A 26,548-nucleotide genomic window follows, 5' to 3' on the forward strand; every position below is an offset into this window, starting at 1 on the left:
AGATCAGAAACACTTCAAGATACTTACTGTGACTGTTTCTGTTGTTCTGATAATACTCTTTTATGTGTACAAATAGCATGTAATAGGAGATGTGACTTACTGTAGCTTTCAGATACATGTCAGGTTTGTTTTGTTCATGTATAATTGTGAATAAATTATAATGATGTCTGTTAAAAGAGCAACCATACGTCTAATTCATTTTCCAGAAAAGAATACCCACCTCAGCTTCAGAAAGTGGAGGCAGACCACATCAGATTACCACGGTCTCAAGGAGTGGGTAAGTTATCTTTAGAGTTCTCATTCCTTCTAAGCAGAATAATTTTTTTAATACATTACTCGAGTGGGTGTGTTGCCAAATTTTTTATAAGTTTTAGCATATCTACTTACAGCCTTAGATCATGTTATTCTAGTTTTGTACAAGTTTGTGCATGAAGGGACGATTTCGCCCACCTTGACAGATTTCTGCAACTAGTTCAGTCATGTGATAATTTTAAATTGGGCTTCAGTTATTTTAAAAACAACAGAAATGGGGAAAATTTAGAATCATAAAGTTGGAGATGGAACAGATCTGTGGAGTTAACTGAGCCCAAACCCCCAGCTTGTTTGTGAATTTTTGTTGAGGAGCTTCCGTAGCCGTGTTAGTACAAGAAAAATGTGAAGTAGTAACCAGTGCTTGATATGAAGTGTGTTCATACATTGAGGGACTTAATGAAAGAGCCAGCATCAGCTCTGTACCTCAGCTGAAATATGCTCTTACAGTGTTGTTAGAGAATACTGATGGAGATGCAGTGGAAAAGAATAATTTGGTTTGATGTGTGGAAGTTGTGAAATTGGAGAAGAAAATACTCTGTGTTTTGTTAAGCTTTGTTAGTATAGGTACAGTCTGTAAACATGCTGTTGAGCTGCATAGTCACCTGTACTGGCAAGTTGTTCTGCTGTGCCATTTTAGGTTAATGGTAAGATCTTCAGCAGTACTACTCTAAAGTAAGTTACCTTAGGAAATATCCCCACCTATAAATAATTCTTTTTAGAAAATGAGCCATTCTTTAGTTTTGAAGTGTCTTCTCATAGTGGAATGTTTGTGAGACCATCAGTATGTATATTGAAAAAGTGTTCATATCTATTTTAAAAAAAGAGAAAAAAGTTTTAAACTTTTAATTTTTTTTTTAACATTCCAATATGGAGACTGCAATTAAAGGAATATAAATAGCACTTTTGCATGAAACCAGTGAAGGTGCTCTTGTACAACACATTCTACTTCTTAAAATGCAGAGTGAGATTTAATTCATGGGTTCCTGTGTTCATATACTCTTACAGTATTTAAATGAATGTCCCAGTACAAACCCAGGTACGACAGTGTAATTCACTACTGCTGTGTCTTGTGTTGAAGGAGTAAATCTGTTGGTTGACACTTGGCAGTGTTCCCAGGTGGCCAAGAAGGCCAGTGATGTCCTGGGCTGTATCAGCAAGGGTGGCCAGCAGGACCAGGACAGTGACTGTCCCTTCTGTGCTCAGCACTGCCGAGGCCACACTTTCAGTGCTGTGCCCAGTGTTGGGCTCCTCAATTCAGAAAGGACATGAGCATGTCCAGAGAAGGGCAGTGGAAGTGGTGAGGGGTCTGGAGAACAAGTTCTGTAATGAGCCAGCTGAGGGAGCTGGGGGCTTTTAGCCTGGGGAAAAGGAGGCTCAGGGGAGACCTTACTGCTCTCTGGAACTACCTGAAAACATGGAAAACCAGGTGGGGGTCAGTCTCTTCTTCCATGTCTTAGGTAGAAGGACGAGAGGTAAAAGCCTTAATGCTGTGCCAGAGGAGGTTCACATTAGAAAGCAGAAAGAAATATGTCACTGAAAGAGTGTTTAGCCATTAGAATAAGTTGACCATGGTGGTGACAGGGTCACCATCTCTGGAAGTGTTCAAGAGGCTTCTGGATGTGGCACTTGGGGGTCTGATTGAGAGGTGATTATGGTGATGCCAAGTTAATAGGTGGACTAGATGATCCTGAAAAGCTCTTCCAACCTTGATGATTATGTGAAATCCTAATTACCCAGAACATTTCCAATTATTCTAAATTCATTCACCAGTAGTTCTGTGGTAAAGATTTTCATTAGCATAATCTAGCATCCCCTCCTATTTTTGGCAGCAGACCCTCCACTTGATTTGCAGTGAAGTTAGCATAGATTTGCAAATCCAAATCTTCTTGCAAAGATATAAGATAAAAATTGTTAGTGAGTGACCCTGCAATAGTATTACTAAAACTACTTTTGTGAAGTTAGTTTGGGATTTTTTTTTTTTAAAGTCATACAACAAATCATGAGACATTTGGAACTGTAGCTTTTTTGAGGTTTAAAAATGTGTTCGTGTTTAGTTCAGGTTAGTGCATGTGAAGAAGTAAGATGATCATAATTATAACAGTATACGAGTGGACATTTCTTGTTAATGTTTTTGCATCTTTTCCCTTCTAGACAGTGTAATGGAGAATACAGACGAGTCTGAATCAGAATCTGACATTAAAAGAAAGGTGCGACAGAAAGGTCATTGCAATTCATATCAATCTGACTTGAGTCTATCTTCTACAAAAAAATGCCTAACTCAGTCAAAGGTAGGTTATATTTGAAAAATATATAAACTCTTGTTGAACTTCAAAAGTTGTTGCATATTTTAAAATCAGACATTCAGGAATAAAACAGGTTGATGTTTTAAAAATCCTTAGAGTTGGGAAGAAGGTTTTACATAATTAAAAAAAATTACAGTGATAGAGAGATTAAAGTGCCAATTTTACTACTAGCTGTGAATTATTTCTTCCCTGATTTGAACAGACAGAAGCTGCACTGAAATGAATAAGAATCTCTGATTTAATTGAATGGCTCATTGGTAAACCAGAGATTGATAATTTTAATTTGCTGAAATAGAGGAATAATATCTCGCTCTTTGACAGGTTTTTGTTTTTTTTGGTTTTTTTTTTTTTTAGTGTCATGATTTTTTCTGTACTCAAAACAGTAAAGATAAAAGTACTGCAAAGGTTCAAGTATTTTTTGTTGAGATGCTCAGTTTTCCAGTGAGAGTAGCTCCTTAGGTATCCAAATGGCATTCTCTGGTCTAGATGCAGCCAACCAGGATGTTGTTTGTCAGGAACGTGTTTGAATATCAGATGTAAGATACTTTGGAAATTGCTTTAAGGCTCTCTGTGTTTATCATCTTCTCCGGCTGCTGTGGAAATTTCATAATGCCCCCATACAGGTCACACTGTTTGACTATCAAAGCAAAATTTCCTGTAAGGAGACCTTGTTTAAAAGATCTATGATATTTATACATGCTTAGCTTTTGTTTGAAACACCTGGTACTGCTCTTTGGCATTTCCTTTGCTTATTTAGTTAATCAATATGATGTTAATAAGGAAACTGGTTTAAAATTTTTGGCATGTGGTTGAACTAAAGGGGTGCAATTACTCTATACTTAAGATCCCCCAGGTACTCTTGGTGCATTCTCTTGAATATTTTTAATATTTGATCGAAATTCTTCAATGTGATAAGCAGTATCTTTCTACGAACTACATCTTGTAACAGCACTGGGGCACAACACCAAACACTCATTTTCATGTCACTTGCTGTCTAGTCCCACAACTCACATTTTAAGGATCTGATCTATTTTTATACACTTGGGGGTTTTTGCTTCTGTTTCTCTACATTATGTGTAGTTTTGCTAATTGCAGAAATTTTATTAAAAAAAAAAGTTCTCATTGTATGATTTTCCTCTTTAAATCTGGGGGTTGAAATGACTTTCTGCACCTGTGGAAGTCCTCTTTTGGAGGTGTGTTCTTGGCTGGGAGTGAGGAGAGGCGTGAATTTTGGAAGCTGTGTTTTGAAAGTAGATTCTGAAAGTTTTTGATGGGGTGTAGGTATTTGTTGCCTTCAGTAGTTCACAGTACAGTGGTTGTGCCATTTGAGTTCAGTGCTCCAGGAGACAATAACATGCACTAAATTTTCATCTCTAGAGATGTTCTGTATTCACTTTGGTACTCGTTCTGTAGTTTATATGTTAGTATTGAATCCCTCAGGTTTAGAAGTCCAAGTTCTGCATTTGTAATACAAAATTAAGGGGGGCCTAGTAAATGTGAGAAAAACAAAAGATACCTGTCTTTGCAGTGACAGGATACATTTACCCTTGCAGCTCCTGCTTGCTTTGTAAAGTTGGGGGAGCTGGTGTTCCAGAAGTCCTGTTTTCTTCTCTGTAACACACGGCTCTAGAGCCAGTACATGTACTTCACCCTTCCTTCGTCTCCCTTGAGGAGTGAGTTTTCCTGCATGCCTTGCTAGGCTGTGAAAACATACCTTGGAAGGACAAATAAATTTGACCTACAAAGTTTCTTCAAATCCTCTCCATCACTGCTCTGTGGATCCTTAGGTTACTTTATTTGTTCCATGGAACTGTTTTTACAGAAATGGTCTAACTAGACCATCTTGCTGATGAGTATATGTATTTGAGCAGTGTGCAAGGTTTCGTTTAGGGAAGAAAATACATGAAGGAAAATCTGAATTGTGCAATGTTAATGGCTTTAAAATATTGCCACAAATGACATTTGTTCCTTTTAGAACATTTTTCATTTTCTTAAATGAAATAAAAAAATCGAACCGTGTTTTAATTTTTGCTTTCTCTGCTTACTGTAATTGCTACTGTAATTAGCACTTGGTGAAAATTGTAATTTTTAAGAATATCCACTGGATATTCTGAAAAAATTCTTCACCAAAAGAGTTTTCAAGGGTTGTAAGGTGGGATGTGGTTGAGTCACCATCCCTGGACATATTTAAAGGACATGTAGGTGTGGCACCTGGGGATATGGTTTAGTGATGACTTGACAGTTATGTGTTAATGGTTGCACTTTATGATATTAAAGGTGTTTTCCAACCTGATTCATTCTGAACAGAAATTAAGTGCAAGATCTGGAAATCGTGTCTTTCTACTTACAACTACTGATTGTATGTTTGTTTGTCTGTTAGCTTTTGGAACAGATTGATTATTCTACTGAATGCCCAAACTGTGGGAGGGCAAATGAAAATCAGACCAAATGCCGACATTGTGAAAGTGCTTCTCTAAAGGATTTGCAAAGAGTCTCCAGACAAACTGTGACCTTAAGTGAATCTGTGGGACCTTTATCACGCTCTTCAATACATCAGAATTCAGCAGGACAAAAATCTTCAGGTACAGGGTTCAGCACAAAGAAGTTTTATAGTTCTGCTGTTGGAAAAGGTCCAGCGGATATTCTACTGAGTAATGAGGTTGTAGGACATTCTATGTTACGACAGAATGGAAAAGTTGGTCTTATAACTGGGACAAAAAATCCTAAAATTACAGGAAGCTTAAGACAGAGGAGTACAAGACCATCTGAACTAAATGATCCAAGTAAGTATCTTTTTTATGAATAGAGCCATTATCTGGAAACCTAGAATATTGTATAGTGAAGGAACTGTTTGTGCAGGTTTACATAACTGATGTTGCATGGAATTTTTTTGTGTGTGTGTGTTCTTGGGAAAGAGGGATAGAACTTTTAATAATTTCCTTTTCATATGCAGAGGTACTCTTCAAGAAAGATGAACATTGGGGAAAACAAAAATTGTTTTGTGACTTTTTTCTTTTTTTTTTTTTAAAGATATTTACATTTGGGTATTGGAAAAAACAGTATTCTTAGCAGTATTCCATTGTTCATTCTCCCAAGAGGAAAGACAGTATTTGATTTTTATTTTGTGCTTTCCCTCCTCTTTTCTTTTGAGCGATTCATCGATTTAAATTTCATAATATGTGATATGTTAATTTCTATGCTCTCTCTGTGTAAACTTAATAAGCAGGAAGGATGGAGTAAAGGAAATTATATTTCTCATTCTGTGCTTAGTTAATTAGACCATGTTGTCCTACTGGTTTGAATGATTTCAGTCATAATTTCTCTTGTCAATTTTTAGGTTGTATTACTGTCAGTTCTTGACAGAACCAAGAAAAGTTCACTTCTGTCTAGAGGTGGATTAATGATACCTATTTTTTGTATAGTTTGTTATAAGAAATCAAAAACAAGGCAGAGATTGCAAAAAAACATTAGTAAAAGCATAATATAATGATACATGTTGACTTATTTGGCACTGCAGGACAACTACTTAAGTTACTTTTAAGGTATTACTTGAAAAGAAATTTCTGTTACAGAAGAATATAGTGGTTGAGAATTTAATATTTTTTGTTTAGTTGTTTTGTCTAGTGATGAGGAGGAGGATGAGAATAGTGGCAGCACTAAGAGTATGGAAAGCATTTCACCTCGTCCTGCAGATTCAGCCCGTTCCTTCCTATCTCCTTCTACAGGAAAGGTGGAAGCAGCATTAAAGGAAACCAGTTATGCAATTGAGCAGAGAATAGGTAGTATAACAGCAGTACAGAAATTGCCATCACACTAGCAAGAAAAGCCAAGAATGAAAAAAGAAATTTCTGTTACAGAAAAATGTAGTGGTTGAGAATGTAATATTTTCTGTTTAGTTGTTTTGTCTAGTGATGATGATGAGGACGAGAATAGTGGCAGCACTAGGAGCATGGAAAGCATTTCACCTCGTCCTGCAGATTCAGCCCGCTCCTCCCCAGCTCCTTCTACAGGAAAGGTGGAAGCAGCATTAAAGGAGAACAGTTGTGGAATAGAACAGAGAATAGGTAGTATAACAACAGATACAGAAATTGCAGTCACACTACCAAGAAAAGCAAGAATGAAAGATCAGGTACTATTTAATGCTTTGTTTAAAGAAAACAGAATAAAGTAATGCGTGGAATATGTAAAGGCTTTTTTGCGTTGTCAGAAGTTGACTATATTTGATTGTTTTTCTTACTCAGCAGCTCATCAAGTAGTCTCTCTGCATACTTAATACTGGAAACATAAGAAAATATGTTCATTACATTTTTGCAAGCATTCATAATGATTTGAATTATGCTGTAAATGCTTCTGTGTTGAATGTTTACTCTTTGAGACTGGACCAGGGATTCTTTATGAAGCTCAAGATCTTACATTGCAGCAAAATGTCAGTACCAGCTGTTGCCTTTTGAAACTTTATGAAGTTCAACATGAAAAGAGACGCTGAGATCAGTAATGGCCCTTCAGAATTAAAATACTTTGACAACTGTCCCGATTAAAAGCTCTTATTTTAAGACTTTTGTGCTGAGGCTTGTGTTTTTTACTTGAGTATTGCTGTAAGAATTGGATAAGAGAAGACAAAAAAAATACTCCATAAGCACTCCTTAAGTGTGGCCAAATGGGACAGTTTTCATACTGTGTTGCAAGCCATCTCAATAGTGAGCCATTAACAGGAATAAATTCCATGTGGCAATTGATAGTGGAAAAATAGTGCTGGTTAAAAAAACTCTTGAGTCACTTGTCCAGTTTCACTATTGTGAGTTTGATTCAACAAGAGAATCCGATCAGATTTCCAATTCTTTATGAGTTAGTAAGGTTTTGGCATCAGTACTTTAGTGTTCTATGTTGAGCTTCAGAAGGCAACATTCTAGTGCTGTAGTTGATGAAATTATGGATGTTTATAATATGTTGTATAATTAGTTACCACTATCAGTATAAAGCTGTGAACCTCCAGCCTACAACAAAGCTGCGAGACTCTAAGCTTGGATTATAAATAGTTTTTGAATTAAGTTATTCTGGCAGTAGATGCTGAATTAATTGAAAGTATTGCATTGTGAAGGCACAAGTGTCTGACTTCTGAAACTCTCCCAAATGTTTTTTTGTTTGTATATCCTTATGTTCCTGTTCACTAGTCTTTACGAACAAGTTGTGATAGTGTATGCTAGATTATTTCAGGATCAGAGCTTGGTTTTGAAAACGGGGAAAATGAAAATTTTTTTGTGAAATCTAGGACAAATTTTGCGTTGATTTAATGAACCTACAAAGATTTGGAGATATCACAGCAGCTTTCTTAGATATCACAGAAAAAGCTTTATTCAGCTGTCTTTCTTTCAGAATATTCATTAATTCTTTACTGAAGAGGCTACTTGAATATAGCATCACTTCAGACTTTGCTGTTTTATTGTTTATCTGTGATTTGTTTTGAGCTTTTAATAATATTTAGCCAGTCCAGCAGACAAAAAGGAAAAGCTCTTATCAATGAGAGGCCTAGGAAAACATTTTAATTATGGGGATTTAGAATCCCTACCTTCTCCAGTGTATAAAATGAAGGAAGCATCCAAAAGTATATTTTGAATTATTGCCAAGATAGGCTAGTGGTTTGGGACTTCAAAATAAGTTTTGAGATTTAGTCTTAATAGAAACACTGAATCCCTTAGAATGTTTTTCTGTGGGAGTTTAATTGCATTTTGTAACTAAAAAGAATGTTTATTCATGGGGAGCTTTATGAAACAATATAAATACGAAAGAAAAGACTAGTGTACAGAAAATCCTTCAACAAAATAGAGCAATATAAGCAATGCAATAAATAAGTATATTTATCTGCTGGGTATCAGCAGGCATTATTTCATTTTAATAGGTTATTTGGTAAGATTGTTCTTTTGGTTAACAAGATACTTCATTGAGTTTACAGCTTCAGTCAACATCTAGAGACTTTTCTTGAACTGAGGCCAAATACCACATGGTCTTCTTTCAATATTTAGTCTTCTGACCTTGGAATCAATCCTAAAAACATCTTAGTAGTTCTAGGGAGATGCCTTAAGGAAGATTGATTTGGCTTGTTTATTTATGTTTCTTGAAGACTGTATTCTGCTAATGTGCAATGTATTTCAAGAAGTAGTCACCAAAAGCTTGGATTAACAAAAACTGAAAGAAAAAAATTAAGCCACTAGCATTTTGGTGGTTTACAGCATTAGTGCTTTTTTATCTAAATAAAATGTATTAAAAATAGCTTTGTTTTGCTAGACCGCATATATTTCCAAACGGTAAAAATAAATTGGTTTTGGCAATTTAGAAACATCGGTTTTGATTTGGGTTATGTCAATAACGTGTCTACGAGTGTCAGCTTGCCTTTTATTTTATTCTTGTATGTAGCAATATTAACATCCTCAGGTGATACAAAAAGTCTTTTAGGAATTATCTACCTTCTGTATATATTTGGGGCAGATACTCTAGTAAGTACTCCTGTTGACCAAAAGAAAAGTAGCGGAAAATTTAGTCATTAATTTTAACAAGCTTGGTTTATCAGTAAACCTTTAGTGAGTCATTCTGAAACCTTGAAAATTACTTTTCAGTTTGGGAACATTGTGTCTAACACTCCAATAAAACGTCGCAAAGTTATTTCTCAAGAGATGATAACTGAGGCCTTACCTCTAAATTACCCAAATTCCTGTGAAAGTGTCATTCTGAACTGCCGAAGCATACGGATAGGAATGCTGCGCAGGATGGTGGTGGAACCTGTGATTGTGAGTGACCTTGCTATTTCACAGCTCTCTTGTCAGGTTTTGATGGATATTGTATTTCTGTATTTGAACAACATAATGTTTTGTCTTTGTCTGGGGAACAGTAAGTTTGCCTCTAATTTCAGAGGCTGTGATTTCCAAAGAACCTCAGACTACTGCTGCATCCTAACACATGCAGTCTAGCTCTGGTTCTTAATAAAAATACTGTGCTGCAGCACTCTCAAAAAACTTACTTTGCATGCTGGGGCGAGGTTACAGGCTAGCATGCATTTGTTAAAAAAATGGAAAACAACAGCTATAAGAAAATTTATATTGATAGGTGTGAGGAAGAAGCATTGTCCTAGAGGTGAATAATTTTACTTCTACAGAATTTTTGTTTTGTTTTTTTTTTGGTTTGGGTTGGGCTTTTTGTTTGTTTGGTTGGGTTTTTTGGAGTTTGGTTTGGTTTTGTTTTTGTTAGCCTTGTAAGGTACATGGAGTTTTCAAGGAGACCTTGAATGTTAGTTGTATGCAGTCAGCTGTATAGGATTCATCCTTCTTGCTGGACTAACCACAGAAGCAGTGGAGAGGTGTTACTTGTTCTTTCCACCTCTCTACAAAGCACTATTGTTTGATTTGCCTAAATGCTGATGGATGACATTTTCTTTTCAAGAAATAGAATTTGTGTGTTTTTCAGAGTATTGTAAATGCTTTTGAAAGCTGAATTACTCTAAAAACAGTCAGTATGACTGAAAGAGATTGAAATGTGTTTGCTAACAGTTTAATGGCTTTAAGTCAATTAAAATTTGCAGAAGATGTGAAATCTTAAAATTGTGTTGTCTTTCAGTTTTGCCTGGATTATATCAAAATACGCCTAGAGAGTCAAGAAGGTGAGTACATTTTTCACTTTATGTTTGTACTCAATGTATTTATTTCAAATGAAGTAACTGTGTCAAAGGTATTAACAAGTAAATAATAATTAAATGTTCGTTTCCGTTTTGTCATTTATGTAGTAAATTATAATGGGTGTCTGTAGTCAGATACGGGAAAAGAAATTGGAGAATACAAGTTTGACCTGAACCGCCTGGTGAATAAAAACCAAAATAGTTTTGCATTTTATCTGCCTTCTGCTGTCAGAAAATTCACAATTTGTGACATGTGTACAACTGAGTTACTAGTTCTGCTTCATCTGATCTGATTCTGCCTGATCTAATAATTCATTTGAAGATCTGTAGATAATGTGTGATGATTGGCAAAGGTTTTCTTGAGAGTTATTAACAAAAATAAAAAACAATTTTTTTTGTTTTTTACTCCTGCAAAATGTTAGCTTTTACTCCTGTAAAATGTTAGCTTTTTAACACTTTATTAGTTCTTTTAATTCAGTTGTGTTAAGTAGACAGTAAAAACCACACTGATGTCTTTAGATCTTTCGTGTCTAGATCTCTGGATAATTTTTTCTCTAGCCTGAAAATTGTATATTTCATGTCACTGGAAGAAATAGTGACATAACTTGGAAATGGCGAGTTACAACTCCTGCTCTATTTCCTTTCTTTTCTTTTGTAGGGTTTTGTTCTGGGCCTGAAAAGCTTTGTTACTTTGTGTTAATCTTAAGTTGCAGTCTTAAGATCTAGTCCTGTTGAATTTTGCTCTTGCTATTTGTAAAAGAGAACTACTGTATTTTGTCTACTGTATTATTACATACAGAGAAGTACCTCACAACCTGTAAAGATAAGGGTAGCCTTTGCTCAGTCAAGTATTTGAGTTTTTTTGGATCTAAACTACAAATCGATAGAAACTACAAGTTTTCGTGCTTTAAATGTACTTTTAAGAATAGAACACTAAAAAGCTTAATATAATTAGCTCTCATGTTTTGGTCAAAACAGCTGTGTGGTCAAATTATTTCCATGGTACCTGATTCATCAATAGCATAAAAATAGTGACTCATTAAATGCAGTCTGTTGGAGCACTTAGTACTTTACTATATCATTTTTTTTCTTTTGAGCTTTGCATGTGTATCTGCTTGTATATCAAATTTTGTAATTCAGTAAATCCTGTAAAATACTCAACATTGGCATTGGCAGCATCAGATGCAGTGTTAAAAATTTACCATGTTACTGACACTTCATTTGGGAAACAAACTAGGACTAGTCCTTTGTTTCCTCTGGCAATCAGATTATTTTTCTGCATGTATTCATGCTTTTCTTTTTAAAGTTTTTTTTCATATGGGAACTTGGTCAAAGATAAATGTGCCAAGAAAATTTTGCAAACTTACTGTAAAATGTATCCTAGCAATAGCTTGCAAATTTACATCACTGGAAATAGTGGGAATTTTTTTCTGTGGAATAAAAAATAATTTAAAGTTGGTGGGCAGAATACAGTTTGTTTTCGATTCCTTTCTTGGCAGGTGACATTGGAATTTAGCCTGTCTTTTAAGATACAAAAAGTCATCACTTCTTGCATATGTGTTGATTTCAAAGTTTTTAAAACTTCTAGGAAATTTAGTGAGCATATACTGATTTCTTGTTAAAATCAAGGGGGAAATTGTAAAGGAAACGTAGAGATTTTTACTACATTAAAATATGTCATTATTTTCTCATAGAAAGTGATATCAGAGAGATTAACCTGAAAACTTCAGAGCTTACTAAATGTGAATGGTGTAGTGTCCGAAAATTGCCAGTAGTTTTCCTGCAAACAGTACCTTCAACCTGTAGCAGTCTGAGAGATCAACTGAAAATAAGTAAAGATAACGTCTGGTACGAATGTAAAGGAGACAGTAAGTAAAACAATTTTAATTTCACTATTCACTTCAAATTGTATTTTCATGTTTTGGGTCTTGAATGACTGCATTAAGATTAAAAGGATCATCACTGACTGGAGTAGGTGGTGAGTTTTTTCAGACACCTATAGTACCGTCCCAGGCTGAGAAAGAGTACAGTTCAGAGCAGCTGGGCATTCTCTTTGTCTAGAAACATGCTAGTTACAACACTTAACCAGTTTAGGGTAACTTTTTTCACTAACATTTGTACTGAATGAAAGCAAGTTGGTTTGGTTAGCTTTTGTATATGAGCCTTTACATTTACATGGCAAGCTTTTGTAAAACTTCAGTGTTCTGTGCTGTTCTGCCAACAGGCTTTAGCTTTAGGACAAACAGTTGTATAGGTTGCCCTAGCATACTTCTAATGATCTTGTGAGATAGACAAATACCTGCTTGGATAATATGTGGATTATCTTCATGTATATTAAATTTAATTTCTACATAATTTTCAAGGTCCTAGCATCTTAATATGTACACCTGGTAAATGTAATGTTGAGTCTTCCTTCTCTTCAATAGGCTTTTCTTCAGGTTAAATTTTGTGGTTATTTATACCTACACAGAGTTTCATATATATATATATATATATATATATATATATATATATATATATATATATATATATATATGAATGCATTCAAACAGGAAGAATACTTTCAACAATCTCAGAATTGAGTGCTCCCATAATAGCATAATAATCCATGTCCCGTAAGAAGCATGAGCTGTAAGGAGTCTTATAATTACAGAAGTGATTAATTGGAGAGCATGCAAGGGACCTGGACACAATTCTGGGAGCAGGAATTAGACCCTAGGTGGACAGAGGTGTTCACAAAAAAGTACAAAGTTTCCCAAGTTGTCTGTGTGAGCAGTCCCTCCCTTGGCATGGCTCTCAGCAGTGTCCCCGCTCAGCTCTTCTCCCTGAGGCTGTGGCACAGATAGTTTTACATCCAGCTGCTTTATTGCATTTGATATGCAGGAACACTTTGTGATAACACAGTTGCTCTGTGCTTTGTAAGCAATGAAATTATTTTAAGCCTGTATCAAGAGCTGTGTAAGCAATTGTGTGTAGATGCCTAGCTCCCAAAAGAGGAACACTGAAAAGCCATTTAGACATCGAAATTCTGTGTGCAGTGAATTGGGAATTATGCTGCTGAATTATTTTTCACAAGAGTTGGCATTCTGGGTTAAGAATGACCAAAGGGAAATGGTTATGCTTGTGTCTGAAGCTCTTCTTACAGCAAAACAGGTTCTGGCAGCTCTGTGTTGGGCAGTGACAGGAGACTGAGATATGCAACCTGAATTCTATTCCTTTTTCTGACAGTGTAAAGTAATTCCTTTCAGTGCAATTTATGGCTTTTTGATTTTTCATATATGAAGTAGATGATATTTATATAACAGCTGATTGATCTGAGTAATTCTCTCCAGCTTCTTCAAGAACAGTGATGTTTTATAGGATTGCCTTCTAGGATCAGAGGGGAAATTATGCTGAATATACAATTTTTGAAATTGCAGTGAAACAATAAGCTAAAAACTGCAGTAAGAAAAACAGAAAGTATTGGTTACAGAGTCTTTCTCTCAGTAGACAGAAAGGTTATTTCAAAATACATTTTGGCTTTGAATTACTGTAATTTAAGAATTTATCAGATGTAATATTTAACATTTCTTGATTAAGGTAGAAGTTGAATGCACTCTTTGTAATTGTAGGTAAGAAAGGTTTGGCAGTTAGTCCTCCTGTCTGCTCACATCTGTATTACTGCTTACATACATTATCAGCAGTGTGTACTCGTGTTGGCCTAAAATTTCATGAAATCTATTTGTAATTGCAACATGCTTAATTTAATTTTATTCCTAAATGAATAATTTTCTCTTTGCTTTTTTTTGCAGGTCAGGAAGAACAGTACATAATTTTGATTTTTGAAACTGGTCTTGATCCTCATGCAAATTCAATATTTGAAAAAATAATTATGGACATTGGTATTAGAAATAATATTTCTGACTTCTTTGTGAAAATTTCATTTGAAGAAGCTAATGCCAGGCTTGTTGCATTTACTAAGTGCTTGGAGGAGAATTCCAGAGGAAGCCCATCTCACAGAGAAAACAAAATAAAAAACGTAATTATGCTTTTGTTTTACAACTAAGTCATTACATTATGTGGGTTACAAATATACTAAGGATAGTGTGTTAGTCAGCCAAGAAAATTTCCATCAACTTCTGCTGGCTTTTATATGAAAATTCCCAGACCTGGTCCATGGTGGATTATGAAACTATGGGAAATAGTTGTGCATTCACAGTACTTTTTAGGTTGTTTAGTTTTATTGGAAAGTTATACAGTGGTCCACAAGTAGTGTTGTTATTTAAAAACCATTAAGGGATGAGAAATCCTTCTAATAATCAGACAACATAATTTTTTCCAACTTGTAAAATTGTGGTATTTCAATCAAGAAATTAAATTGCATTATTGTAGTTACATTTATTTATGCTTTCATTAAACAAACTACTTTTTAAAGAAGTTGAGAATTCTGTGATTCTGCAAGAAATGAGCAAAGACCTTAGTGTAATAGATGAGATAATGAAGGAAAAAACCCACACACTTGAAGTCCTCAAGAAAAACAGATATTACACTGCTGGACTTCACAAAATTTTATTAGCATTTCAGTAAAATTGAGCACAGTATGCAAATTAATATTGACTCTATTCTCTTAAGGTCACTTCTGAGCCCAAAATTCAGCAGCGAAATAAACAGTTACCATTTTTTGATGATGATGAAGAAATTGGCGAACCACATACAGTATTTATTGGTCCTATAGAAAAGTAAGATACTTATCTTTGCCCTGTAATAATTCTCTGTGGGGTTTTTGGCATTTCATACTTCTTATTGAATGTATTTTTCTTCTCAGGTTGATAGTTTATCCACCTTCTCCAGCTAAAGGTGGTATTTCTGTGACCAACGAAGACCTCCATTGTCTAAATGAAGGAGAATTTTTAAATGATGTTATTATTGATTTTTATTTAAAGTAAGTTTTATTTCACATCAGTTTTTAGTTGTCTTTTACTTTGAAACTTGAAAAGTTCTGATATTAAAAATTCATATCTCAGTTGATAACACTTGGTCTCCAGCTATGTAGAGCTGTAATTTTAAAGGTTGTTTTGTGATCTGGCAATAAAGTTTGGTTCTTCTCCCATCCTGCTAGACACTGACACTGTTCCTATCTGCGTAAAGGTTCTTTGAACGTTTTAACACCTCAAGAGCAAATTTAACTGAAAAAAAAGAAGCTTCTTTAAAGTTCAGTTGTTCTTTCCAGAGTATCTGTGTTTCCTGGAATTTCATTTGTTTTGATTAACGTAATACATAAGTTTATTTTGTGCTGTCACTGATGCTGCAGGTGTTAGAAGTGTATTAAATTGTTACATACTGCTGGGTTTGTGCTACACATAAGGTGCGTATGTATTTTTTCAGTCTATTAACATATTTTAGAAGTAAAAATCAAATGAGTGTATCACTCGTGGGACTGTTTGGAGAACTGGTGGCTCAAATACAAAATACGGGTTTCTTAGATAGGTTTTTATGAACTTGAAAATTTGTTTTCCTGCCATGAAACAAAAATAAGTACAAGAGCAGCAGAACAGCGTGTTGATTGAGCAGAGGGGTAATACCTTGAAATATTAATACCTTGAAATATTTACATAATTTTTTCATTACTTAGTTCCTCTGGATAGTCAGCTCTAAATAGCTATTCTGTGAGAAGCTGGTACAATTTGTTGGGGAGCACCTGTTAGCAGTCCTTTTTGCTCTGGTGCTGAGTGCTTTGAGTTAAAAACCTCTATTATTTTTTCTTTCTTTTCTTTCTTTTTTTTTTTTTTTTTTTTAATTCACTAGGTATTTGGTACTTGAAAAGCTGAAAAAAGAAGATGCTGATAGAATACATGTGTTCAGTTCATTCTTCTATAAACGCCTTAATCAAAGAGAAAGAAGAAATATTCATGAAACTTCAAACCTTTCGTAAGTCTGTTGATAAGTCAGTTTCGCATAGAGCTAAGTGCAGTGAAGACTCTTAAAAACTGATGCTTTATAGAGAGAAATATCAGGAGAACTCTATGTAACATCGAGACCTGTAGCAGATATAGAATATCCCTTGAAATTCTTAACAAGCTGTTAAGGTGAAAGTATCTGGAAAATACTCTCTCAAATAAAATAAGCTACCCTACAAATTGTATGTTGTTTTCTTCTTGCAGAATTCAACAAAAGCGACACGGGCGAGTGAAAACGTGGACGCGGCATGTTGATATTTTTGAGAAAGATTTCATTTTTGTTCCCCTTAATGAAGCGTAAGTGAACATACCTTTTTATCACATTTGGTAAAGGCTTAAGCGTCATAATTCTGAAATTGAAAGTTACATTACAAAGAATTGAAGTTCAGAATGAAGAGAATAAACACCTTTTTCCAGATGATAAAAATTAAATAGTTATGTAAGGCCTTTAAGTGTTGTAATTTAAGAACTATCAGACAATATAAAGACAGCAAAAAGTAACTTTTCTGATTACTTTTTCTAGATTTTTACATCAATCTCCCACATTCTTTCTTCTAAACTTTTGACATTGGTAATTTTTGGATTTATCTTTCTTAGTCCTTTCTAATGAGATCTCTCTGGTATAGATGGGATCATCTTTAGTTACAGTAAGTGGATATTGAAAGAAAACTTAATTGAAAATCACTACTGCCTTGAGAACTTTATTCTTCTTCTTTATATCCTTTTGCCCTGCTATTTGTTAAGGGTCAGGAAGTAGACCATTAGCACTCTAATGGTTGCTGAGGACTTCGATGATGCTTGCTTTCCTTAAGATCAGAGCTAGTTGTCACAAACACATTTCTATATTTCACAGAAATAGTCTAAATGGTTCTTAAGCCAAAATATTTATAAAAGTTAAAGTACTGTATTTTAAATATGTGCCATAAAAAAAAAAAAAGACAGATGAACGCGACTTTTCTAACTGACATCTCATAGGCATACCTAGCTGATATTTCAAAAATTAAAAAAGAGACTTTTTAATAAAAAGTGATTTATCTGGGCACTGTGCCATTGTACAGTGGGAGGCAAACTTCTAAATCTTCTCGTTTTTGTGCCTCCTCTCCAGCTGAATTCTGAGGCTAGCAGTATGAGATAACTGGCCATACACAGATGGGTCCTTTTTACAAAGTTGTATTTCCCCAGCAAATGTGTCCATCAGCACTAACTTAGTTTTTGACATACCATGACCTCTGTCTTGCCAGATCTAGGGGATTTTAATGACTCAGGTGTAAGGTCCACTGCAAGTCACTGTCCACTGCAGACTTCATCCTTGCCATCCCTCTCCTATGAAACTTCAAGTACCAAAACTTTGAATTGTCTGTCATTTAAATTTTAAGCTTCCTTTGCACTTGTTATATAGTTCTCTTCCCACCATCCTCTCATGTGTCATTCACATATCCACATGGGTTATGCATAGGAGAAATGAGGTTATGCAGAGGAGAAATGAGTGTGAATTAGAAGGCACCTGAAAAGGAAAACAAATAGTTCTGTGGTTTTATAAGAATTACTTACATTGCTAGTAATTTAAAACACAGTAGTTTTCCTTGTCTTGTTCATTTACTGATAAAGAACCAAAGCAATGTTTATCTCAGCAAGTAGAACATAACAATGTGTACTGAAGGCATAAGGTTCACATCAGTACAGTAAGAATATTATTGTGTACCAGAAAAATAACTAGGGAGATGAGAAAGTGGTGGTTTGTTGGGGAGTTGCTGCATTTTGGTGTCTAGTTCCAGCAAGTTTTTCCAGACTGCCTCATAACCACTGGTTTAGGGAATGTAGACTCATTATCTAACCAGCTGTCAAACTGCATTAACTGGAGGTGGGCAGGCTGGCTCTAGGGCAGAATCAACTCCAGAACAGTGTGTCTCGATTTAACCATGGCTACACCCGTGTCCCTTGGCTGTACAGTCCTTCTTGTTCAAGTCTCCAGTGAAAACAGGTTGTTCTCTTAAAAGTTAGGAGCTGTTCTCCTTTTACATCCAGGTTAATATGCTAATCTGCTGAAATAATTGGTATCTAAAGTCTCTGTTAATAGAGTACACACTAATTCCAGGGTTGGGCAGTACTTAATACATTTATTAGGTGTGATGAATCATTCAAGACAAACCATACCACATGTGCTGCTTTCAATGGCCACTTACATCAGCTGCCATTAAGTTTTGTTGGATTTAGGCTTCATAACCATATGACCATTTTTTTAGTATGGCATGCATTTTTAGCTGCTACTTTTCTTTAGTCTCCTCCTTTTAGACACATAGAAATGTGACTTCACCTGTATAATACATAGCTGACTTCTGTTTTGTTATTTGCTGTAGACAATCAAAGAACCCTCAGAAAATTTCTTAATTGGACAATCAAAATCCACTTGTAATGCCTCAGTCCCTGAATTTGCTGCTGCTCTAGTTCTGATTGAATGGCAAGCCAGTGAAGCCTAAAAAAGCAAGGAAATAGGAGTAAACTTGCAAAACTTCATGTTGGGGGGGGATATAACTGGCTTTGGTTTGGAAAAGTTAGAATGCGAGTTTTTTGAAGAGTGAGGAAAGCAGCAGAGCCATTGTGATGGCATTGCAAGCACTTTTCTTCTCTTTCTTTAACTCAGTGTTGACAAGATTTCTTTAAAAATGTGAAGTGTTAAAGACAGTTGGAAGATCTCATACGTTGAAGAGTATGGGCAATTCAGCCATACCATTAGATCTGAGTACTTGTGTTGCTAGTGCTGAACTACTAGAAAACTTCAAACAACCATAAAACATGAACTCTACAATCTCTGATTCATGCATTAAGAAAGAAAATGTTAAAAAATAAATAAGCTCCAATTCAGAGAAAGAAAAAATGTTATAAAGTGTGAGCAAATTGAAATAAATATTTAAGACAGCACCTGTTTTCAACTAACTGCATAATTTTAATTAATTTGTTATTTGCATGGAGAAATCATACTTCTCCAGAAGCTTCTTAAGGCTTGAGTAAAACCTGGTCAGAAAAGTGAACAGCTGGTATAGTTTGTCTTTGAGTAATTATGGGGTCATTAATGTAATTGCAAATTTTTTATGTATTTTTTTCTTTTGCAGCGCCCACTGGTTTTTGGCTGTTATTTGTTTTCCTGGTTTAGAAAAACCCAAATATGAACCAAATCCCCATTATCATGAAAATGCTGCAATGCCCATGAAATCTTCCTCTTCAGATGGAGAGAGCAGCACACCATCTCCTTTGCCAAATGAATTAGATGCACAAAACTCGCCTTCCACAGCAAAGAAGACGTTTACCAAAAAGTACAGTACAGCTTTAATCGACCCGAACACTGAAACAGAGGACAATGAATCTTCGTGTTGTAGAAGAAGTCCTTGTAGGGGAAAAAGTGCTTTCAAAAAACTCAATCAAATAGACAGTGATGTGGAAGAACCTAACACTGTGGAATCAGCATGCCATAAACTAGACCATAGAACACTGGATGAAAATGGTATACAGGGTGAATTCACAGCTGCTAGCCAATCTATGGGTATGTAATTGTAAAAATATGCACATTTTAATTAAATATTTGGAGATTTCACATCTGTTACTACTTCTGCAGTGGTGTAAACTTTGTACTTCAAAAGTTTAGTAATGTTTAAAGTTTAGTTTTTAACTTGAAGTGCTTGCAATGTAAATAATTCATAGCCACTGCATTTAAAAAGTTTTTGTGGCTTTATTGACATTAATTCTCATGGCAAAGGGTTGGAGATAAAACACTGTTTTCCTAGATCAGATTAATCTTTCAGTTTTATGAACTTCCTTCAAACAAAACAATTTTGTAGATACCACTTTGCATCCCTCAGGACTGCAGTTGTTAAGGAGAGAATAGTAGCTAACCTAGCATCCTTATAATGTACATGCAGGGGAAAACTGACCTAAGATGATGTGAGCAGCCTTAATATTGGTGTCTTATCATTTGTTGTGTTACTTCAACGCTATTCATTTCTTTAATGTCCTGATAAGGAAGTACGTAAAAACAGTAAGAAGAAAATAATTCTTAAAAAAAAAAAATTTCTTCCATGACCACTGTGTTACATTTAGAGAGGCTTTCTCAGTTCATCGCTGCTGTGGAGACTGCGCTCACCAATCTGCAATCGTGTTTGTACCCAGGTGAACAAAGGAGCTGGCATACTTTTAAAGGCAGGTGAAGGAATTAGAAAAGGTTCTTTTCTCTGTTCACTGCAACATTTGGATCTCCTTAAGGCATAGACTAGGAAACATCTGATTATGCAAAAGCTTTTACTTTAGTCACCAGTAGTATTCTTACTGACTTAGTTTACACAGTAAGGAATTGTACACCTTATAGTACAAGTTCTGAAAACATTACCAGTTGGATGGTTTAATCTGTATGCTGCAGGCCATTTCAACTTCAGCATCCTTGTGGATGTAAACAGGACTAATTTCTATTCTAAATGTATTCATTTGTGATACAATTGGCACCGTTCCTAGAAGGTTTTGGAGGGGTACTGGGGGTGCATGTAGGTGTGTTCTTGAGTCAGTTTTTCATTTTATGTGTGATTGTTACCATCTATGATATTGCTTGTGTATGATGTGGTCTCATGTCTTGGATGCTGCTACCCGTTGCTTGTCTGTAATTGGAATGTGCTTTATGACAGATTTTTTTTTTTAGGATTACATTTCTTGTGGGTTTTTTCTGGCTGCATTGTATTGGCAACTGATGGTCATTCTCTTTCTAACTTGAATGCTCAGATCTCTTTCTCAGCTGTTGAAGATGATGCAGCCTTTCATTAAAGCAGATGTTCTCAGGGGGCACAGTTCTGATTTAAGGATGAGATTGACTGAAAAAATTTGTTTAGGCAGCTGAATTTAGATGCACTGTATTTAAACTTCCATTTCAACCAGATGGAAGATAGACATTCTGCCTTGGGTTATCAGAGCAGCTCTAGAGGGGTGTGGATCTTGACTGTGCCAAATCCATCTGTAAGTCCTGGATATCCAAGGATATCTCGAAAGACCATATGTGCCTCTGATAGTGTAGTCAGTGAAGCCAAGAGACTTCCTCCTTTCCTCCTAAAGCAGATAGAGAATAGCTGTCCAGTTAAGTAGCTCTGTGCTCTGATTATGGTTTCTTAACATGGAGACGCTAGGTGCTAACTACACATGGGAGCCTAAACTGAGATGGCTTGATCTCAAACTAAATCCTGGTGTTGAACTTGTGAATCTGTAGAAGTTCATACCTAAATAACTTTGAAGTCATCTAAAATATATCTACTTTTATTACTTAGCTAATCTTTTTTTTAATTGCTCTGTTTTTGACTAAGACGTGATTTGTTCCAATACCGATTTTTATTTTTTAGAAATCTGTCAGCAATAAGTCACATTAGTATATGACCTACTTCTTATGCTAAGGTCTTTTCAAAGGTACTGAGTAAGACTTAATTCCCAAGTTTGTCCCTGTGGAACTCCACTGGTGACCTCTTTCCAAACTGTTACCTTAACATCTCTTTAAAAATATTCTCAAATGCAGATGTTCTCCTTTTTTTTCCCATAGCTAGTTCACTGCCCTATTTACTGTTCTTACAGCAATCCTAGTTTCCTTTAATAGGGAATATGTCCTCCATATTACCATCACCAATACTTTTATTTTTGTCATTGTTTAGACGTATTACATAGCCCCTTTCTAGGAAGATTTTGAGTTTTGCTGGCATGAATTATTTATTTTTCACTTATTTCCACAGTTTACTACTTTTTCCATCAAAATATGTTCTGAAGTCTTGTATGGTCGTAGTAAGACTAGTGAGCCTGTTGCTGTCTGTATTTGTTTCTTGTACAGGTATAGCTAAAACATTCATAACTTTTTTTTCTTCTGATGCTGTTCTCTAGTAAATATGTGACTAAATATGTAGAGGTTGTCGGGATTGAATTTACAGATAATCTTTTTATGTAACAAGCTGTGAAATATTTCTAAGCTGCTGCTCCCAGCAGAGCTGATCCTTCCTTCTGCCCTCCCTACCAGTGTGTTCCCAAGCTGCCTTTTCGCTTCTACCAACACAAGTCTTCATGTATCTGCGCAGTAAATTGATGGAGGAAATTATTCCAGTTAAAAAATAATAAGCTAGTGACTACCATTTTCAGTGTGATTCACTGTGTGTATGGATGTATTTGGTGTTATGAAAGGAAACAGCTAGGGATAGGGATAAATGGTTATTTTAGAGAGCATATTACAGTGCCTGTTTTGGTAGCAGTACCAGTTTAGACTGTTATAAGGGCTCCATGGGGCTCTGGGGAAATTTCATAGTGGGTTTTAGTCTAGGTGTTTCAAATTTTTTCAGGCATTTCACACAATAAGAAATAGTTTCTGTTGTGCTACTTAGAAGAAGCTTTTCGCTTTTGTTTGTATGCATGAGTAGATTATATGTTAGCTGTATCACAGTTCCTGTGAGCAGTCCTAAGGAAATCTGAGTTGTTTAAAATGAGTTTGGTCTGCAGTGATGACATAATATTTGATGTTTAAATATCCTACTGTCTGTGATTGATACAGATGGATTGCACAAAATCAGACTAAACTATAGTGAAGACTCAGCTGATGGCAATAAACTAAATGAAGATGAGCTTATAGATTTTTCTGAAGACCAAGATAACCAGGTAAAGAATTCAGCAATTTTATTTAGGAAATGTGAACTGTTGTGTTGTATTTTGAATGGATTGCTTAAAAGTGGTATACAGATTGTGAATGTTCAAGTGTCAAGTCCAAAGGACTGGTTACCTGCAAAACTCTGCAGGTTAGCTGACAGAGAGGATTATACATTTTTTCATTTAACTGTTGAATAGAAAGCTGCTGTACTGATCCTGCATTTAATTTTGTGAGTCTTTTGTGTAATGACAATATTACACAGTGATTTTAATGGGAACGCTGAAAGTCAGTACACTTTGTTGTCTCCATGTTCATCTACTAAACCCAAGAACAAGTTACTCTTCTTTCAGCTGCATTTCCTGGATATAACCAGACACATTTTTAAGTATGTGCTCCTCTATTGTTTTGTTTAGTTGGTGCTTTTTCTAATCAGATTTACACAGCATGGATTTATAATCAAGTACCATTCTTGTTCATTGGAAAACATTTAGATTTTAAAGCTGTGGAAAGGCTGAATATTAAAATGTCCCTGACTTACTCAATGCTGGGTATGAGGACATTATTCCATAGCTCTGTTGCTTCCACAAGTGTAAGTTCATTGTGACCAGGCCAGAAGTTACACATTTGCTCTTCCTAATTGGCCTTCCTGCTCATGTTCCAGGTGTATGACCTTTTCTGACCTCTGAGTCCAGAACAAACTATTATTTTACAGTCTGCAGCTATCTGTAATGACTTCCAAGTAGCTATGTATATGTGTACACACATATAAAAACTCCAGTTGATGTTGAAACCCAGCTGTGCTTTTCAGCTGGACGTAGCCCGCCTCTCCTGTTAGGCCACCTGTGCAAACATTCTGAGTTTCACGTGATGGAACTGCCTGTCTGTTTTGTAGCAGTTAGAGTTTCCAGAAGATGGAGACTAAGTAGTACAGTATTTCCAGTCTGAAATACATGGCATGAAGGCAGGGAAGCAAGGAAATGGCCAGCTGCATTCCTTGAGAAAAGGAACATCCCAGCTCTTCAGTTGCTGTGTAGCTTAGAACTTAATTCAAGATGAAGCTGTCACTGATACTTTCTAGAATGCACAAAGCAAGTGTAGAAATGACCATGACAAGCTGAGTGAACCAAGCTTTTCATCTGCTGAAAAAGGTAGTTGAGTCTGCAACATGAACAAGTGTGCGAGGAGCTAGGCAGTAGTTTCTAGTATGATAACATGTTCACGGCATAGCTTTAGGATTTCAGTGCCAGGATCCTGTGTGCTTATGAAATGTACACAATGCTCACAAAAATGTTCACAAATCATGCTGGTGCAGGGATTGCCATTTTTTGAAAGTACTTTTTTTACCATAATGCAGTGGTCTGTGGTAGTAATACTGAACTCAATGGAAGGGTAAGAAGCTATGGATCACTGGGATTCTTCTAGGTACAATAACTTAGAGCTTTTGTTCATAAAACTTCCATGAACTTTGTAGCAATCAGTTTTGAAAACAGAAGGCTAGAGGATATTTCCAGGCTTGTGGTATGACTGCTCTTGCAATCCGTAATCCTGTGTATCATGGTTGTGTAATTTTTCTTGCCCTGAGAATCAAGCTGTTGCATTTTGGACCAAAAATATTATTTCTGAGCTTGTTGCAGATCTTGTCTCATTTCACCTAGAATATAACTTAGGTGAAACTGCCAAGGAAGCAGTTTCTAGCACTCACTGGCAAGGAAAAGTATTGATAATTTGTATTATAACCAAATAATGGAGATTTACCTCTTTTGAGCCAGCAGTGTTTTGAAAATGTCTAGTTTCACAGTCCCTAAATACAGCAGCATTCAATCCGTGTTATTCAATCATGAATTTCAAAAACTGTGTCGCTAAAAGTTGGTCAGCTTAACAAACAGTGAATCATTTCAGATTAAAGCTGTCATTTCTTTATTAAACTTAGTTATTGGTCTTGAATGAAAATGGTAAGCGTAACAATAATTTCTTTTGCATCTGTTTGCAAAAACACTATTAGCTTTAAACACCTGTAACCACATTGCTTCTGTAGGAAGACAGTAGTGATGATGGTGGCCTTGTAGATGATAACTGTAATTCAGAAATGGGACAGTGGTACCTGAAGCCAACTATCTGCAAACAGTAAGTATTAAAACAGTTAAAATGGAAATTTCATATAAGCTTGTGAAATATAAAACACAGTAATTGCGAGAAATAGTCATACACGAATATTCAAATACTTTAATCAGCATGCTGTTTGGGTTTGAGAGAAAACTTTATATTAAAATCTTCAGTGTGTCGAAAATTTATTGAATTAAACTGCTAGTGCAGTAATAGCTTTTTTGGTTTCTGTTAAGCCTGTGTGCAGCATCAGGCAAATGAAGATTCTTTCTTCCAATAAGGCTGTTGTTTGGTATTTTGCACTTGGATTCTTAAAAAAACAAGGTGCACAGAAGCATGTTCAAATGTATCCTATATTAAAAAGCAGATTAATGTTTTTTTAATTAAATAATTAATAGTGAAGAAAACCTTTGTCACTACTCATATTAGTAAAGGAAAATGGGAGTAATTTTTAACTGCCCCCTTCTCTTATCTAAATGTGTTGTAGCCGTTCCTCTTTGTTGTCTCTGTCTGTTCTTTTTTCTTTAATAAAAGCATTCCACACTTTTAAAAAGATTTTTATCTGTTCTGGATTTGAGAACTTTTCTTTTTAAATATTTGATACCCAGGAATAATTTCCTAGTAAGTACTGACTGCAGTTCTTTGCATGGTGGTGTGACAGATGAATTATTCAAAATCCAGAAATATTGCTACTAGTATTGCTGTCTTGACAGTTGCCTTTGTATTTTGTTCATAATTTTTCTTTTTTTGTATTTCATTTCTTCTGAATACAAGGTTTACTAGAAAGGTGAAGACTTTCACTGTACGCTCAGAGTACATTCTTTGGAGGCAGAACAGAATTACAGATTAATAGATGTTATGGAATATATGACTTAATACCTTTTCAAGGAAAAGTCCATCTGTGTTGTGTGTTTTAAGAATATTTATAAGCTTCCTATTATAGCTTGGCTAAATTTGTCCCATTTTGATGACAGATTATCTGAACATAACATTTCCAGCAGACTGTATTTTAATCTAATGTGAAAATTTGTAACATCTTTGATGTTAAGTATCAAAAGTCATTAAGGGCACTTAAATACTTTACTGTTAGCATATTTCAAATTTACTTCTACATAAAATAAAAAAACACCTTGAAAAGGTTGTCCCTTCTTCCCCCTGCAAAGTACTACATTTTTAGAAGAGCATTTTAAAGAGCATTTAATTCTTTTTTAAAGAGTAGTACCTATATAAATACTTTTATCAGAAATTTAAACAAGTACAAGGAAACATTTTTTTATGCTTCTGCCTAAAAAATTGCATATGTGTAAATTAGTTTATAAATGCAAGCACATCTATACATAAATGCATGCAGATATTTTGTCTGAATTTACTAGTTTGAAGTTTCTTCAGGTGATACTTTGAATGTGTATGTGTTATTGTCAGATAACAAAAAGCAGAGTTTTGTGAAAAGTAATTGCATTTATTTATCCCTCAAAATACATACTACATATAATGCTGAAATTCTGAACTCTGGTGTAAGTTAGCTTTGATATATAAATCCAACATGCATGTAAGGTGGCTGATAAGATTGCTGTGCTTGTGGCTC

At 35.3% G+C, this 26,548-nt stretch overlaps 1 protein-coding gene across 5 annotated transcripts in view; it reads left to right on the forward strand.

Moving 5' to 3' along the window:
* Window positions 1–26,548, forward strand: part of SENP6 (SUMO specific peptidase 6) — a 72,414-nt gene that overhangs the window by 40,541 nt on the left and 5,325 nt on the right. For 2 of the 5 annotated variants that reach the window (XM_066315038.1, XM_066315035.1), the window contains 16 exons: window positions 207–277; window positions 2,464–2,600; window positions 4,996–5,398; window positions 6,512–6,744; window positions 9,227–9,397; window positions 10,221–10,263; window positions 11,973–12,146; window positions 14,070–14,296; window positions 14,890–14,996; window positions 15,083–15,199; window positions 16,063–16,185; window positions 16,419–16,511; window positions 19,325–19,752; window positions 20,307–20,405; window positions 22,768–22,871; window positions 24,896–24,984. In XM_066315038.1, coding sequence (XP_066171135.1) covers window positions 207–277; window positions 2,464–2,600; window positions 4,996–5,398; window positions 6,512–6,744; window positions 9,227–9,397; window positions 10,221–10,263; window positions 11,973–12,146; window positions 14,070–14,296; window positions 14,890–14,996; window positions 15,083–15,199; window positions 16,063–16,185; window positions 16,419–16,511; window positions 19,325–19,752; window positions 20,307–20,405; window positions 22,768–22,871; window positions 24,896–24,984 — 2,619 coding nt within the window. Of the gene's footprint in view, window positions 1–206; window positions 278–2,463; window positions 2,601–4,995; window positions 5,399–6,511; window positions 6,745–9,226; window positions 9,398–10,220; window positions 10,264–11,972; window positions 12,147–14,069; window positions 14,297–14,889; window positions 14,997–15,082; window positions 15,204–16,062; window positions 16,186–16,418; window positions 16,512–19,324; window positions 19,753–20,306; window positions 20,406–22,767; window positions 22,872–24,895; window positions 24,985–26,548 lie in introns of those variants that run through there. The other 3 variants (XM_066315037.1, XM_066315039.1, XM_066315040.1) reach the window with 2 other exon arrangements.

This window comes from Sylvia atricapilla, chromosome 3 (genome assembly GCF_009819655.1).
Source record: "Sylvia atricapilla isolate bSylAtr1 chromosome 3, bSylAtr1.pri, whole genome shotgun sequence".
NCBI classification, from domain to species: domain Eukaryota; kingdom Metazoa; phylum Chordata; class Aves; order Passeriformes; family Sylviidae; genus Sylvia; species Sylvia atricapilla.